General features: G+C 50.6%; 1 protein-coding gene across 1 annotated transcript in view; it reads left to right on the top strand.

Annotated features, from left to right (window-relative positions):
* FBLN7 (fibulin 7) overlaps positions 1-14,130 on the top strand; it is a 35,600-nt gene that overhangs the window by 11,753 nt on the left and 9,717 nt on the right. The window contains exons 2-3 of the mRNA XM_072951466.1: positions 3,654-3,813; positions 8,080-8,250. Coding sequence (XP_072807567.1) covers positions 3,654-3,813; positions 8,080-8,250 — 331 coding nt within the window. The remainder of the gene's footprint in view (positions 1-3,653; positions 3,814-8,079; positions 8,251-14,130) is intronic.

The raw sequence follows: 14,130 nt of genomic DNA on the forward strand, positions 1-14,130 counted from the left end.
CTTACTTACCTTATAACTGGATGTTTTGACTTTTTGACTCCCTTCACCCATTTCCCTCACCCTCCCCCCCCCTGCCTCTGGCAACCACCAAGCTCTTCTCTCTGTCTGTGAGCTCCTTTTTTTTCAGATTCCACATATAATTGAGATCATACAGTGTCTGTCTTTCTCTGTCTGACTTCCGTCACTTAGCACGTTGTCCTCAAGGTCCATCCACATTGTCACAGAGGGCAGGCTCTCATTCCTTTTTATGACTTTTTCCACATATTCTTTTTCTATTCATCCATCAATGGACACTTAGGTTGTTTCCATGTCTTGGCTATTGAAAATAATGCTGCAGTGAGCACGGGGGTGCATATGTCTTTTCAAGATACGATATTGTTTCCTTCAGATATGGACCTTGAAGTGGAATTACTGGATCATAGGGTAGTTTTACTTTTAATTTTTTGAGTAAACTCCATACTGCTTTCTGCGGTGGCTGCACCAATTTGCCTTCCCTCTAACAGTGCAGGAGGGCTCCCTGTTATCCACACTTTCACCAACACGTTATTTCTTGTCGTTTCGATCGTAGCCATTCTGACAGGTGTGCTTTATCGTTATTGTTTTGATTTGTATTTCCCTGATGGTTAGTGATGCTGAGCGCCCTTTCATGTCCCTGTTGGCCATCTTTGGAACATCTTCTTTGGAAAAACTCTCTCTATTCAGATCCTCTGCCCATTTTTAAATCTGATTTTTTTTTTTTTGCTATTGAGTTGTATGAGTTCTTTATATATTTTGGACACTAACCCCTCATCAGATAACGATTTGCAAATATTTTCTCCCATTCTGCAGGTTGCCTTTTCATTTTGCTCATGTTTCCTTGACTGTATAGAAGCTTTTTGTTTTGCTTTAGTGCCACTTGTATATTTTTGCTTTTGGGGTCAAATTTTTCTAAAAAAATCGTCACCAAGACTGATATCAGAGAGCTGCCTATGTCTTCTTCTAGGAGTTCTATGGTTTCAGGACTTACATTCAAGCCTTTAATCTAATTTGAGTGGATTCTGTGAATGGTGTAAAACAGGGGTCCAGTTTCATCCTTTCGCATGTTACTGTCCAGTTTTTTCCAGCACAATTTATTGAGGAGACTGGCCTTTGGCCATTGTATATTCTTGGCTCGTCTGTCATAGATTAGTTGACCACGTATGCATGGGTTTATTTCTAGGCTTATGAGGATCTTCTAACATTTTGTTCTGTTAGCATCATCCTGGCGAGGTTGGAAGCAGGGATGGTGAGGGCATTCCAACCATCCCTCAGGAAGTCTGCCCACGACCCCTCCCCTCTGTCTCCTCCTGGATGTGGCCTTAGCGTGCTTGGTCTTGACGGTTTTTTCACTGGGACTGGCGAGATGAGTACGCCTGTGATGAGCGCTTCGGGAGAGAGGCGCTGGTGCCTGCTGTCTGCGGTGTGGGCGGCAGGAAGGGCTCGTGGGCAGTCTGGCGACAAGCAGAGGACAGTGTGCCTGGACCCGGGAGCACTGGCGTTCAAGACGCCAAGGGGAACCCAGACCCCTTTCCGTCCACTCCTGCTGCCCTTCTTTCTGCACTTACTGGAGCCACACGTCACTACCCCCAGGTTCCCAGCAAAGGTCCTGGCACTGATCTCTGGTCCCCCACTTCACAACTTAGACCCTCCGTGTCCCCTAGGACTGCCCCCTCCCAGCTGTCACCCCCTGGCTGCCCTGTAGAGAAGGGATGCAGCTGCCACCTGGCTCAGTGTGGGGGTGTTTTGTCCGTCCCCTCCCCACTTCCTGTCTCCATTGCCCATGTGCCCCAACCCGAAATCTGCACAGAAGTCAGAAATCCACACCTCTGGGATGTTTTGCTTGGGTTAGAGTTATCAATCCCTAATACAAATCAGCCAATAAGACCATTCGCCACACAGGAGTATGTGCAGAAGAAAGGAGACAGGGCATAAGACAGCCACTGGGGCACAGACCTCTTGGCAGGGACGCTGGGGCAGGAGTCGGCAGGTCCCCAGCCTGGCTCTACTGCTCATAAGCCACATGATGTGGGACAAGTCACTTGACTTTCAGCCTCTGTATCTTGTTTTGTGAAATGGAGACCATCCCAGGCCTCCTTCCCAAGGTTGCTTCCAGCCAGTGGTCCTCTTGGAAGTAGCCAAGAAACTGTGAGGAACGTCACAAATGTAAATCCCACGTGGGCATGAAGCCATCTCTGAAAGCAGCCCTTTTTTTTTTCCTTAAGGGAGGGGAGGTGGGTGTGGGAAATCAGGCCTGGGTGGGAGGGCCGGGCAGCGCTGGGCAGGTAGGGGCTGCAGGAGGTCACTGCCCAGGTGCCCAGAACCTGCGTGGGAAGGACCATGATGGGGGAGGAGGAAAGAACAAACAAACCTTCCCTTCCCAGCAACTGTGTCTGGGGCCAGGCCTAGTCAGGCGCTGGTTAGGGTGGAAGCCAAGGAGCCCCCATGGATTAACGAGTTCCAGGGGCAACTGGGGATTCAGCTTGGTCAAAAGCATCCATTGAACCAGGCCAGTGAGTCATCTGTTTGGTGAAATCTCCAAGGTGCAGCGGCCTGGCAGGCTCCCTGGGAGGGCGGCCGCGGCTCTGTTTCCACCGCCGAGGCAGCGCTCCACTGGCCAGGCTGGAAGCCACCCAGGCTACAGAGGCCACATGCCCTCTAGCTGCCTCCTGCCTTTTGGACATTTTTTTAAATTATAAAACTAATAATCATTGTAGAAAAAAATTCAAGTATAAAAAAATAAAGTAAAACATGATCCATCAGCCTGTCCCAAGAGAGAACCATCCTTGTCTTCCGTGTTCCCCTTTGTTCTGTGCAGGTAATAACGAGTCAGGTTAGAGGGGGGTGGGGTAACGCCAGCGCCCACGTGAGCCAAGGCCAAGGTCCCATCACTGCCCTGTCTTCACCCCTGCTTTCCTCCTGCCCACGTCCTGGCTCCTGAAAGCCCTTGACATTAGAAATCTTGAGATTTGTATCACTAAGCGTGATGCTGGGTGTTGCTTTAAAAGGTTAAATAGTCTTTATCATGATAAGCACATCTCCTTTTTCTGTTTTTTTAAGCTTTTTAAAATATCACCAGAACTCAACATTGACTTTTATGGAATGCTTCTTTAACTCTATTATAGAATTTTTTTTTCTTATTTGCCCTGTTACATTTTTTAAAGCATCAGAACCATTGGGCCTTCCTGTTTTGGCTGTTTTATATATTTTATCATCCATCTGCTGTTAAAAATGTCCAAGGGAGAAAGAAAGAAAAGGTTTCCCGAGGCCCAGATTTCAGAGCATTAGCTGAGAGTGAAGAGTTAGCGGCGTCTCTGGAGGAAGACACCTGACATAAAGCACATTGCATTCAGCCGCCCAGTCATTCGGGGTCATCCCTCCTGCCCTTCGCTATGAAGATGGGCACTTTGTTTCTGTTGAGGGGTGCACTGGGCTCCATTCTGTGCATTTGGGGCCTCCCATTGGTGACCTAACCTGACAGATGGCGGGATGCCTGGTGGGGCCACTTGCATGTTGTACTCAGCGCGTCCCAGGGTGTTTCGGTCTGGGGTCCTGGTGATGTCTGGAAGCCCAGAGTGAAGGGTGGGACTGACCCAGCCCCCACGCGGGTGGTGGTGGTGATTTTCTTCTCTTCCCAGAACTGTCTCAGCAAACAGCAGCTCCTCACGGCCATCCGCCAGCTGCAGCAGCTGCTGAAGGGCCAGGAGACGCGCTTCGCTGAGGGCGTCCGTCACATGAAGAGCCGGCTGGCCGCGCTGCAGAGCTCCGTGAGCAGAGCGGGCCCCGACGCGCCCTCAGGTGGGTCCCCAAGTCACCAGCCCGGGCCCCAGGGCTGCTCCCAGTCCCCATCTCCCCCGCCTGGCTGAGGCTCACAGTGGATGGATTCCCGGGCCCTCCCCTGCCCCGCCTTCTGTCTGGGGCTGGATGGTCGGGGGCCCAGGTGTGTGTGCTGAGAAGGCACCGGCCGGCTCTCTGCCCCTCATCTGAGTGTCGCCCGCTTCCTGGGAGACCTCTCCATTCTGGGCTCGGCCACGCTCACGCCTAAGTAGCATCTCCGGAGAATTGTTGAAAGGCACCATGTTCAGGGCGTGAGCTGCTTCTCCCTTCCCTGTCCCCACCCAGGTAGACCCTGGTTGACTCCATTTTTGTTTTTAATTGGGTAGGCTATTTTTTAGAGCAGTTTTAAGTTCACAGCAAAACTGAATGGAAAGCGCAGAACGTTCCCATCTACACGCGCCCTCCCCGCCAGCCACGTCCCGCACCAGCGTGGCCCACCTGGTACAGCTCACCAACCAACACTGGCTTCCATTTTCCCAGCATGGAAACTGGTCCTCCCCCATGCGTCCCCTATGAGTGCCAGTGGGGTGGGAGGGAGGGGCTGCTGAGGGCAAGTCCCGTTTTGTCTGGTGAAGTTACAGTGGGCCCCCCAGACCCCTTCCCCTGAGAGTAGGACTCTGACAGACACTGAGTGTTGGCCTGCTCCCACACCACCAAGGCCTGGACATGGACAGCTGGACTTCCCCTGGCCTCCCCTCGGGGTGATGGGGGTCAGGTTGGGAGGGTCATATGTTCTAAATCAGGAGCCTATGGAATATCTGCTGTCATTTACTTACTTAAGACATTTATCAAGGGCCTTCTTTGTGGTGTGAGATGAAGTTTCCTGAGTTGGATTTCCCACCTTTTCCGAGACCGTGGTGGCAAATCCAGAGTCGGCTCCTGTTTTCCTTGGCTCCACGGGTGCAGAACTTGCCCGCCAAACTCGGCACACTTCCCAAGGTGCCGTGAGGCCCCGGCTTTTGGTGGGGCTCATCACAGCCAGGCTCTGAGAGACGGGCAGGGCATCCTTCCTTTCTGCTGCAGATGGGGAAACTGAGTCCGAGAGATGTGAGTTAGCGGTGGTGGGTCCCAGCTCCGATGAGTTTTGTTTTCTGCTGAAGGGTCAGCTGCGCAGATCTTTTCTATTTTCATGGGATCAGAGCTCCTGGGGGTTTCAAAGGAGAACCTGCAGGAGATAATTTCTGCAACCGCCCCACGCACATTAGAGGTCTCTGTCTGGGAGTATAGACAGGAAGGTAGCTGTTGTTGAATTACTAAGCCTCTCATCACCAGCTTCAGGGTTTTTCTACCCTGAACCATGCAGAATTGTTGAAAGTGGCCAATTCTGCATTTGAAGAACTGCCACCATGAGTTCTGTCTCTCTGGTGTGTTGGGCATGGGGGCAGGGAGCTGTCAGGACCCCACAGAAGGGGAGGACGGTGCCACACCTGTGCCTGGGGTCGGGGTGGTGGGGAAGCCAGGAGCTTGCCCCAGATGAAACTACAGGTACTAGGAAAATTATCTATTCTTTTTTTTTTAAGGGCATTTTCTGAGAGTCAGGAAGAACAGTTTCTAGTCCTGGAGAATCCTGGGCCTTCCTCTTTCTGGCTTGCACTCTAAGTTTCTCCTTCCTGTTTCCCAGCCTTTCTTTCCTGAGAGCCACACAAGCCACCAGCTATAGAGCTCATCCCAGCAGCCTCGTTCCACTCAGGTTCCCAAATCGCCAGGATGGCGTCACTGCTGAGCTCATTCTTACACTGTATCCTCCTTCAGGAAGGTGAGGGCAGCTTCCCAGTAGCCCCATAGACGCACCTAGGATGTGACTGGGATGAAACGGACCGGCCAAGGGGCACGTCCTTCTGCCCCACAGGGGCCTTTGGCTCCCATTTGGGGAAGTGCCTGCAGATTGATTTCTAATTAATCTGTATCCATTCATGAAGTCCACTGACAGCTGTCGGGCTGTGTGCCAGGTACAGCTCCATCCATTCAGGTGCCACTTACCTGCGAGTTGCTCCAGCAGGTCAGTTTTCTTTTTTGAGGATTTTAAAGGTTTCTCTTCTCCAAAGAGACCCTACTCCTTTCCCCCAGAGCATTTTACATTCTTTTCCACACAGTGCAACTGTAGATATTTTAATGTTTTTTAAATGGGGGGGTGGGATTTAGGTTTATTTATTTATTTATTTTTAATGGAGGTACTGGGGGTTGAACCCAGGACCCTGTGCATGCTAGGCATGCACTCTACCATTGAGCCATACCCTCCCCCCTGCAATAGATTTTTTAATAAGAACTATAAAGTCATGTACGTGCAGGAACTGAGGCGGTGAGCTGGGAGCGCCCAAGCACTGGGATGTGGGCTCACACTGGCTTCCCGCTTGCACAGGCATCACCACTTGCTGCCAACTTGGAGGTTTACTAAAGGAGGGTGACAGCCATGGTCAGATGCTCCGCAGGAGCCAAAGGGCCCTGAGAGTCCTCAGGGGTGGGCTGGCTCCTGCCCTGCATCCAGGACACAGGAGGGAGCCGGGGCAGAGCCGAGGCTGCCGGCCCGCTGCCCCCGGAGCAACGTGTAGGCAGAGGCTCCCCTCACGGTGGATGCTGGGCGAGTCTGTCACGCACTACAACCTGCTCAGCTGAAGCAACAGCTTCATTTTCATCTGTCTAAAACCCTGAGAGTGTTTTTACAGACACTCGGAACTTACTTTGAAACCTGGTAGAAATGACTCTGGAGTCCCAGCTCAGCTAAATCCAAACCCAACCTGTCCCCACTCAGGCTCGCCCCCTTTAGGCAAGCCTGGACCACACGTGGCGCTCGGCGCCAGGGACAGGGGGAATGGGGACCTTCTCTCCTCTCTCCAGCCCAGAGATCCTTCAGCAAGTCCAGTTGGTTCTGCCCCCACAGCACAGCCAGGGTTCCAGCCATCTCTCCCAGCTCCACACTCCAACCCTGGGCTGAGCCGCCTTCATCCTGCCCCTGGCCTGCTCCCCTGTCTGTCCCCTCTCACATCGGACATTGCACTCAAGCCACAGCCAGAGTGATGCTGTGAGCCTGCAGGTCAGCGAGCAAGTTGCCCGGCCTTTTCTTTGAGATGCCGTGTGACATTGCTCTCTTCGGCCCCCAGCTGCCTCTCTGAAGTCATCCCCAACTATTGTCCAGCTCGTCCACTCCACTGCAGCCACAGTGGTCTCCTGGACACTCCTCAGATCTGCCAGGCACACTCCCACCTCAGGGCCTTTGCACCTGCTCAGTCCCTCTGCCATCCCTGGATACCTGCACAGCGATGCCTTCACCTTCTTCAACTCTGTCCCAACGAGGCCTCCCCTGACCTCCATATCCACATTGTGCCCCTTCTCTGGCATCCCCAGCACTATGCCCTACTTTGTTTTCTACGTGACATTTGTCACTTCTTGTCACACTCTGCCATTTGCTTGTGGACTTTGCTTATCCAGGGACTCCCCTGCTAGAAAGGGGGCTTCCTGAGAGCCAGGTTTTGTCTGTTTTGTTCACTAATTACCTCCAATTCCTAATACAGTGTCAGGCACATAGTAAGAACTCAAGAAACCATTTTTCATTTGTTCATTTGGTCAAGAATTATTTAGTGTGCACTCCCCAGGTCCCAGGCATTGGGCTGGTGCCGGGATGCAGGGGTGACCGGAGGCCGGGCGTGGTCCTCGCCCTCCGGAGCTGCATTCTGAGGGAGAAGACTGCCTCCAAACACGTCAGTGAGATAACTCCCACGGTTACAGATGCTAGAAGGGAGCAAAGTGAGCTCACGGGGGCGGTTTAGCTAAGCACGGTCGTCAGCACGCTGGGAGGTGCTGGCCATTCGAGTCAAGACCTGAAGAGAGAGAAGCAGCCAGAGACGGGAAGTCCTGGGGAAAGAACATTCCACGCAGAGAGAAGGGCAAAAGCCGGGGCCTGGAGGTGGGGCGGCTCAGGTGAACCAAGGAAACCCCGGGTGGCTGGGGCTCTGAGAGGGCAGAGCGAGTGGGTGGGCCCTGCGGGGTCCCAGCTCCAACCCTCCCATGCTGCCGGGCCTTGCACACGACACTCAGTGTCTCTGAGCCGCCATCTCCTCGTCCTTCACCAAGCGGGCATACGTGACCTGTGCCCAGGAGTGCTTTGAGGAGTCTCTGATGCATAGCGTTTCAAATGTCCAGCCCAGTGCATAGCCCGGGAGCTAAAGGAGAGACACCTGGTAATCCAGAGTGATGTCTAAATGGCCGTGGGCTTCCCTCTTCTCCTTACAGTCTCCTGTCCTGCTCTGAGCGCCCCTCCAGACGGCAGAAAGTTTGGGAGCAAGTACTTAGTGGATCACGAGGTCCATTTTACCTGCAACCCTGGCTTCCGGCTGGTTGGGCCCAGCAGCGTGGTGTGTCTTCCCAACGGCACCTGGACCGGGGAGCAGCCCCACTGTAGAGGTACGGTCCGCCTTCCCAGGGGCTTGCTGGATGGGAAGGTTCATTCTCTGGGACACCTTCTGCCCGATTTCACCACCACCCCTCCACCTGCAGAATGGCGGCCAGTGTGTCTGATGACCTCCACGCCAGGCCTGGGCTGGGCTCCATCTGCATAAACCATCTTTAAACTCTCCCAACAGTGTAGTCTTGTTTGGCACCTGGGGAGATTGAGGCACAGAGAGGTGAAGGAACTTGCCTAAGGCCACACAGCCGGGGGGGCAGGCTGAGCTGATTCACTCCAGACAATCTGACCCCAGAGTTTGCGTTCCTCCACCTCGCACTCTGTTCTTACCAATGTGGGGGCGAGAAGCCTCCTGCGAGTTAGGGGAGGGGCCAGAGGAGGGGTTGCAGGGAAACGTTCCTTGTCTGGGCTGCTTTGTTCTGGGGCTGCGGTTTGTTTGTGAGGCTGTTGGTGACCTGCAGGGTTGAGGAAATTTCTCAAGTGTCCTTTGTGACTGCTCTGGGACTTGGTGTAGACAGGCTCCAGGAGAAACCACTGGGATGAGAGGGAGACATGAAAAGGCTCCTCCTCTCTGTGCTAAGCTTGAAAAGAGTACTTTCTTGATAAAGAGGAACATCAGACTTGGCGCGCATAATTTGTTGGCATTTCAAACGTCTATGGTCAGAACATCACGGATACCAGTCATTTTCAGAACAGGATTCCTAAGACGGCTGCTGGGGCAGATGGTCTATGACTTTAGCCCAAGCGTAGAAGGGGAAAATGCAAAGTCTATAAACCGGTCAGTTGTGAAGAGCAGCATGGAGAGGACTTTGAATGCAGAAATAACTTGAAAACATTAAGGAAGATCAGAAAATATGCCATTTCTAAAGACGGTGTGGGTTGACATGAGAAGCACAGAGCAACTGGAACCACATTCGTGGACCTAGACCTCCGTTTCCCATCTGCTGGGAAGAACAGTGGTTTGAAGGATGACAGGTACCAGCTCTCAGACCTATCCAGGAACCAGCCAGGAAATCAAGCCAAGTAACACACAAAAACACACGGGGGAAACGCCAGTATCCGGATTTACCCTTGTCCCTGAAAGCGCTCCATCCAGGTTAAGCACATGTGCGTGTTAAACTACAGCAGCAGAGGTGGGAACACAACGACGTTTTATTGTCCTTGCTTTGGGTGTAGGTATTTTAACTTACAGATTGAGTTACAGACCCCAGTTGGTTTCTCTCTCTCGGAGCATGTGGATGTGTCTGATGACCACACCATCTTCCATGATGTGCACCTGCATCTCACCTGTCCGTGCCCCTGTCAGGGACACCCAGGTGGCAGCCTACTCCCCACCACCACAGACAGTGCTGACAGTGTCTTCTGATCTCCTCTATTTGTCTGTGGGTTATCTGTCTGGGGTTGGACTTGGGGGGCAGTTGGTTGCACGCTCCCTTCCTTTGGACCAAGTCCCACCATGCTGCTCTTCACAAGGGCTGTACCAGCCCACACTCCCCCAGCAGTGCCGGGGGCAGAGCACATTTTACCCACGTGCAGTTGTTCCTTGCTGGCTCAAGTATTATCCAAATATTCAGCCCTCGGTGGGGATATACATTTACAGTGAGCATCATACAGTGTAAGTAAAAAAGATGAAAACTAAAACTTAAAATAGAGTTACCATCTGATCCAGTGATCCCACTCCTGGGCATATATCCAGAAAAGACAAAAACCCTAATTTGAAAAGATTCATGCACCCCAATGTTCAGAGCAGCACTTCCTACAGTAGCCAAGACATGGAAGCAACCTAGGTGCCCATCAACAGATGACTAGATAAAGAAGTTGTAGTATATGTTTACAATGGAATATTACTCAGCCATAAAAAAGAATGAAATAATGCAATTTGCTGTAACATGCATTGACCTAAAAGATGATCATACTAGGTGGAGTAAGTCAGACAGAGAAAGACAAATATTATATGATACCGTTTATATGTGGAATCTAAAAAAATGATACAGTTGAACTTGTTTACAAAACAGAAACAGACTCACAGACATAGAGAACAAACTTACGGTTACTAAAGGGGAAAGCAGGGGGAGGAGTAAATTAGTTTGGGATTAACCGAAAAAAGAAAAGATGGGTTTGCAGAAAAAGAGAGCTGAGAGAGTGCGTGTTTAGGCAGGAAGATAAGATACACCAGAGGCTCAGGAATGTAATCATAAGAAATGACTTGAGCAAAGGGACACATTGCTTGGTAAAGTGCGGATCCAAAGCATCTTCTGCAGCCCAGCGCCATCTAGCAGCTTGACTAGGACGCCTTCCCAGACAATCCTGGGCACGTCTGCCAGCTGCTCTCTTGAACTTGCACCCATTAGTTACGTGTTAGTCCCTCACCTCCTTGCAGCAGGACCTCCTTAATGGAAAACAGAGCCTCCTCTATCATAGCTTGTGTGCTGTGGTTCCCAAACCTTTGCGGCTCCAGAGTCACCCAGAAAGCTTATAAAACGCAGGCTTTGAGGCCTCAACAGGCCTCCCAGGTTGGGTGAGGTCTTCATGGAAGAGACCTGGGAAATCTGCCTTTTTAATATGATTCTGATGTTAACTAAATTTTGAGAAATATCACTTCACTGGTTCTTACCACTGTCGGAAGCAGAAAGGATATTGGACGTTTTGAAGAGCAGATGCATTCGGGCCCTAACCAATCAGAAGGGCTGAGCCACCAGCCAGCAGTAGGGCATGTCCTGACTGGGTGTGCGCCGCCCAGGCCAGGTAAGACATACTGGACATGCTCACCTCCACCCGCACTGATGTTTTGGGAAGGCCAAGACAGCCCTTACAACGATCAGGGCACCTAGTCTCACTGAGCAGGCCCTTTTCCCGAGATGTCCCCGCAGGACCACTAACACATGTGGCCAGCAGGTCTCCTGTCCTTTCCCATCGTCCAACGTGATGCTCATTTGCCACCTCAAACTTTCCAGCTCACTCCAGATTTGCTGTATGTTCTTGGTCTCCCCCTCTCCCCCTCTCCCCCTGCCTCCTTCCTGGCCGTTTGTCCTTCCCTGACCTGCAGGACAGAGGATGGCTTGGTGCAGCCCACCCTGAACTTCTACAAGGACCACATTTAGTGTCTAGACACCCAAGAAGAACTGCCTCAGGGAACGAGGTGGTGGCCAGCCCCCCTGAGAGCTTAGATGGGTATTTTTCATCTTACAATTTAAGTATAAACCGGGCGTGGGGTTCACCCTTTGGTGGTGATAGAATCAACCTGCGTCACGACCAAGATGCCCAGCCAGCCGCTGGACATGACCTCCCCCCAGGTGAGTGGGCGGTGCCCGCGCTGACATTTCTGTTCTCAGCAGGAATTTACTTGATTAATGCACGCTGTCTCCAGCAAGAGCCTCCAAGGGGTACCACCCAAGCCTGTCAAGAGGGGGAAGTAGGGACCATTGGGACTACGTTCTGCTGCGTGTCCACTTCATTGCCTTATCAGCAGTCTGGTCACTGCGTATGTGACCACAGGGGGAACATCATCTTCTTACTTACAGGGAATTTATTTCAAGACCCAGACTGCGTCAGTGAACAATTCAGCAGGGCTTTAATAACTGCCTCTCCTCCCACATCCAGTCAACTGCTTAGAAAGAAGGTGATGAACCCAACTTGGCCTGAAAGGAAATGACACATCATCACACCATTAAAAACGCGGTGGGCAGATGTGGGCTCCGGAACTCTGCAATGGAAAGCGGCCATTTGGGTTCCTGGATGAGTTCCCTTTTCTCTTCTTACCCAGAAGGGCATGTTTTTAAGATCTGAAGCTTCCAGAAATGGGGGAACCACAGCCACAGGCCTTGACCCTTTGACAACATGGGTAACCAAAAAACAACGTGAGAGAAATAAATCCCCTGGTCCCTTACTGCCATGCTGGGGAAAAAGAATCGTTTTTGCCAGTCTTCCCCACCCTCCCCTTTTTAAAAAAACCTTCATTCATTCATTCATTCAACTAATTTTCACTGGGCACCAGCAATGCACAAAGCATTGTGTTAGGGATTCGATTCCGAATCCAACAGACACTGCCTGACCTTGCCGGGCTCACCCTCCAAGGTGGAGGCAAGACAAGTCACCGGATACAAAGGTAAACAAATCAACACTTGTGGTCGGTGCCTTGATGGGCTCTAACAAGGGCTGGGAATGAATACCATGGGGTGATGGGGAAGCTAAGGGCCTCTCAGAGGCAGAGACGGAAGGGTTGAAAAGGATCCAGCCACATGACAATAATGACTAGTGGGCAGCTTAGGGAGGATGCCATTCCGGGAAGCGGGAGTAACATGTGCAAAGGCCCTGAGGTAGGGAAAGCATGTTTGAGGAAATGAAAACAAAATATAGAACCTTGTTGCTGGAATAGCGTGTGAGCTGAGAGTGAGTGAGGCCGGGGGGAGAGAGAGACACAGGGGCCAGCTCTTGTAGCCCTGAGGCCGTGCAGGCGGCGGGGTTTGTGTTCCAAGCACAATAAACAGGTTTAAGAAGAGGGATGTGGTGGCTGGATGTGCGTGTTGTGCTGGGTAGAGATGCATCTAAGGCGACTAGAACAGAAGCCAGGAAACTGCTAAGGTAGCCATTGGCAGGTCCAGGCGAGAGAAGCGGCAGGGGAGGTTGAAAGTAAACTTAGAGAATGAGCTGATGGAACTCATCCCACACAGGACGTGAGTGGGAAGACAAGTCAGGACTCCCAGACTCTGGCTTGGGTGACGGGGTGCTTGGAGTCCTGTACAGAGATAGTGAAGACACAGCAACAGATGTGGGTTTGTTTTTGGTTATTGTTGTTGTTTTTATTTAACTTTAGTTGACTTACAATAGTGTGTTAGTTTCAAGTGAAACATGACAAAGTGCTTCAGCTATACATATGTATTCTTTTTTTATCTTTTATCTATGATTTTTAAAAATTCTTTTATATATATTCGTTTTCAGATTCTTTTCCATTATAGGTTATTATAAGATATTGAATATAGTTCCCTGTGCTGTACAGTAGGACCTTATTGTTTATCTACTTTATATATAATAGTGTGTATCTGTTAATCCCATACTCCTCATTTATTCCTCCCCTGCCCCTTCCCCTTTGGTAACTATAATTTTGTTTTCTATGTCTGTGAGTCTATTTCTGGTTTGTAAATAAGTTCATTTGTATTTTTTTTTAGAAAATTAACTCTTCCAAATTTCCACCCAGAAGCCCTCCTGTGCTCATTCTTTTCTGTACAACCAGAGAGGAGTCCATCCTGACCCTTGGCGTTTCCTTCATGTTGGAAAAGAGAAATGTTCCTTGCTTATATGCAGAACAGTCCTATGGAAAATCTATCTGGAGAGAGATATATTAAACATATTTAAAAATATAGTAAGTTTTTCTCTGTGTGGTAGCTTACAGATAATATTTCTTTGTTTATTGACACTTTTTTTGTACTCTTCCGTTTTCCCACAATGAACATTTATACATTTTCTAATTGGAAAAAAAATAATTTTTTAAAACCCTCCAGCCACATCCGCTCGTTAGGAATTCCTCGCGTAGTTTTAATGCACAGAACACAGGCTGTTTCCACCAAAGAAGAAAAGGTTTGTCAGTTCACTGACTTGACCATAGTGTCTTGGGGAAGAAAACTGGAAGCACGACCTTGTTGGCATAAAAGCATCCTTTTCTGCTGTGTCTATCAAGAGGGAGAAAAAGGTGCTTTGCTCCTGATGAGAACAACAGTCTTCCCGTGGGTGGGTTGGCAGGGACTTCGGCTTCCCTTCGGCCTCCTTGTAATTGGGATGTTACGTAGACCAGTACATGAACTTGATTCATCGCGAAAGGACCCAGACCATCTAAATGCCGCTTATCCCTGGGGAAGGAGCCATTTCAGTTTCTCAGTAATCTC

The sequence above is a fragment of the Vicugna pacos genome, chromosome 28, assembly GCF_048564905.1.
Source record: "Vicugna pacos chromosome 28, VicPac4, whole genome shotgun sequence".
NCBI classification, from domain to species: Eukaryota; Metazoa; Chordata; class Mammalia; order Artiodactyla; family Camelidae; genus Vicugna; species Vicugna pacos.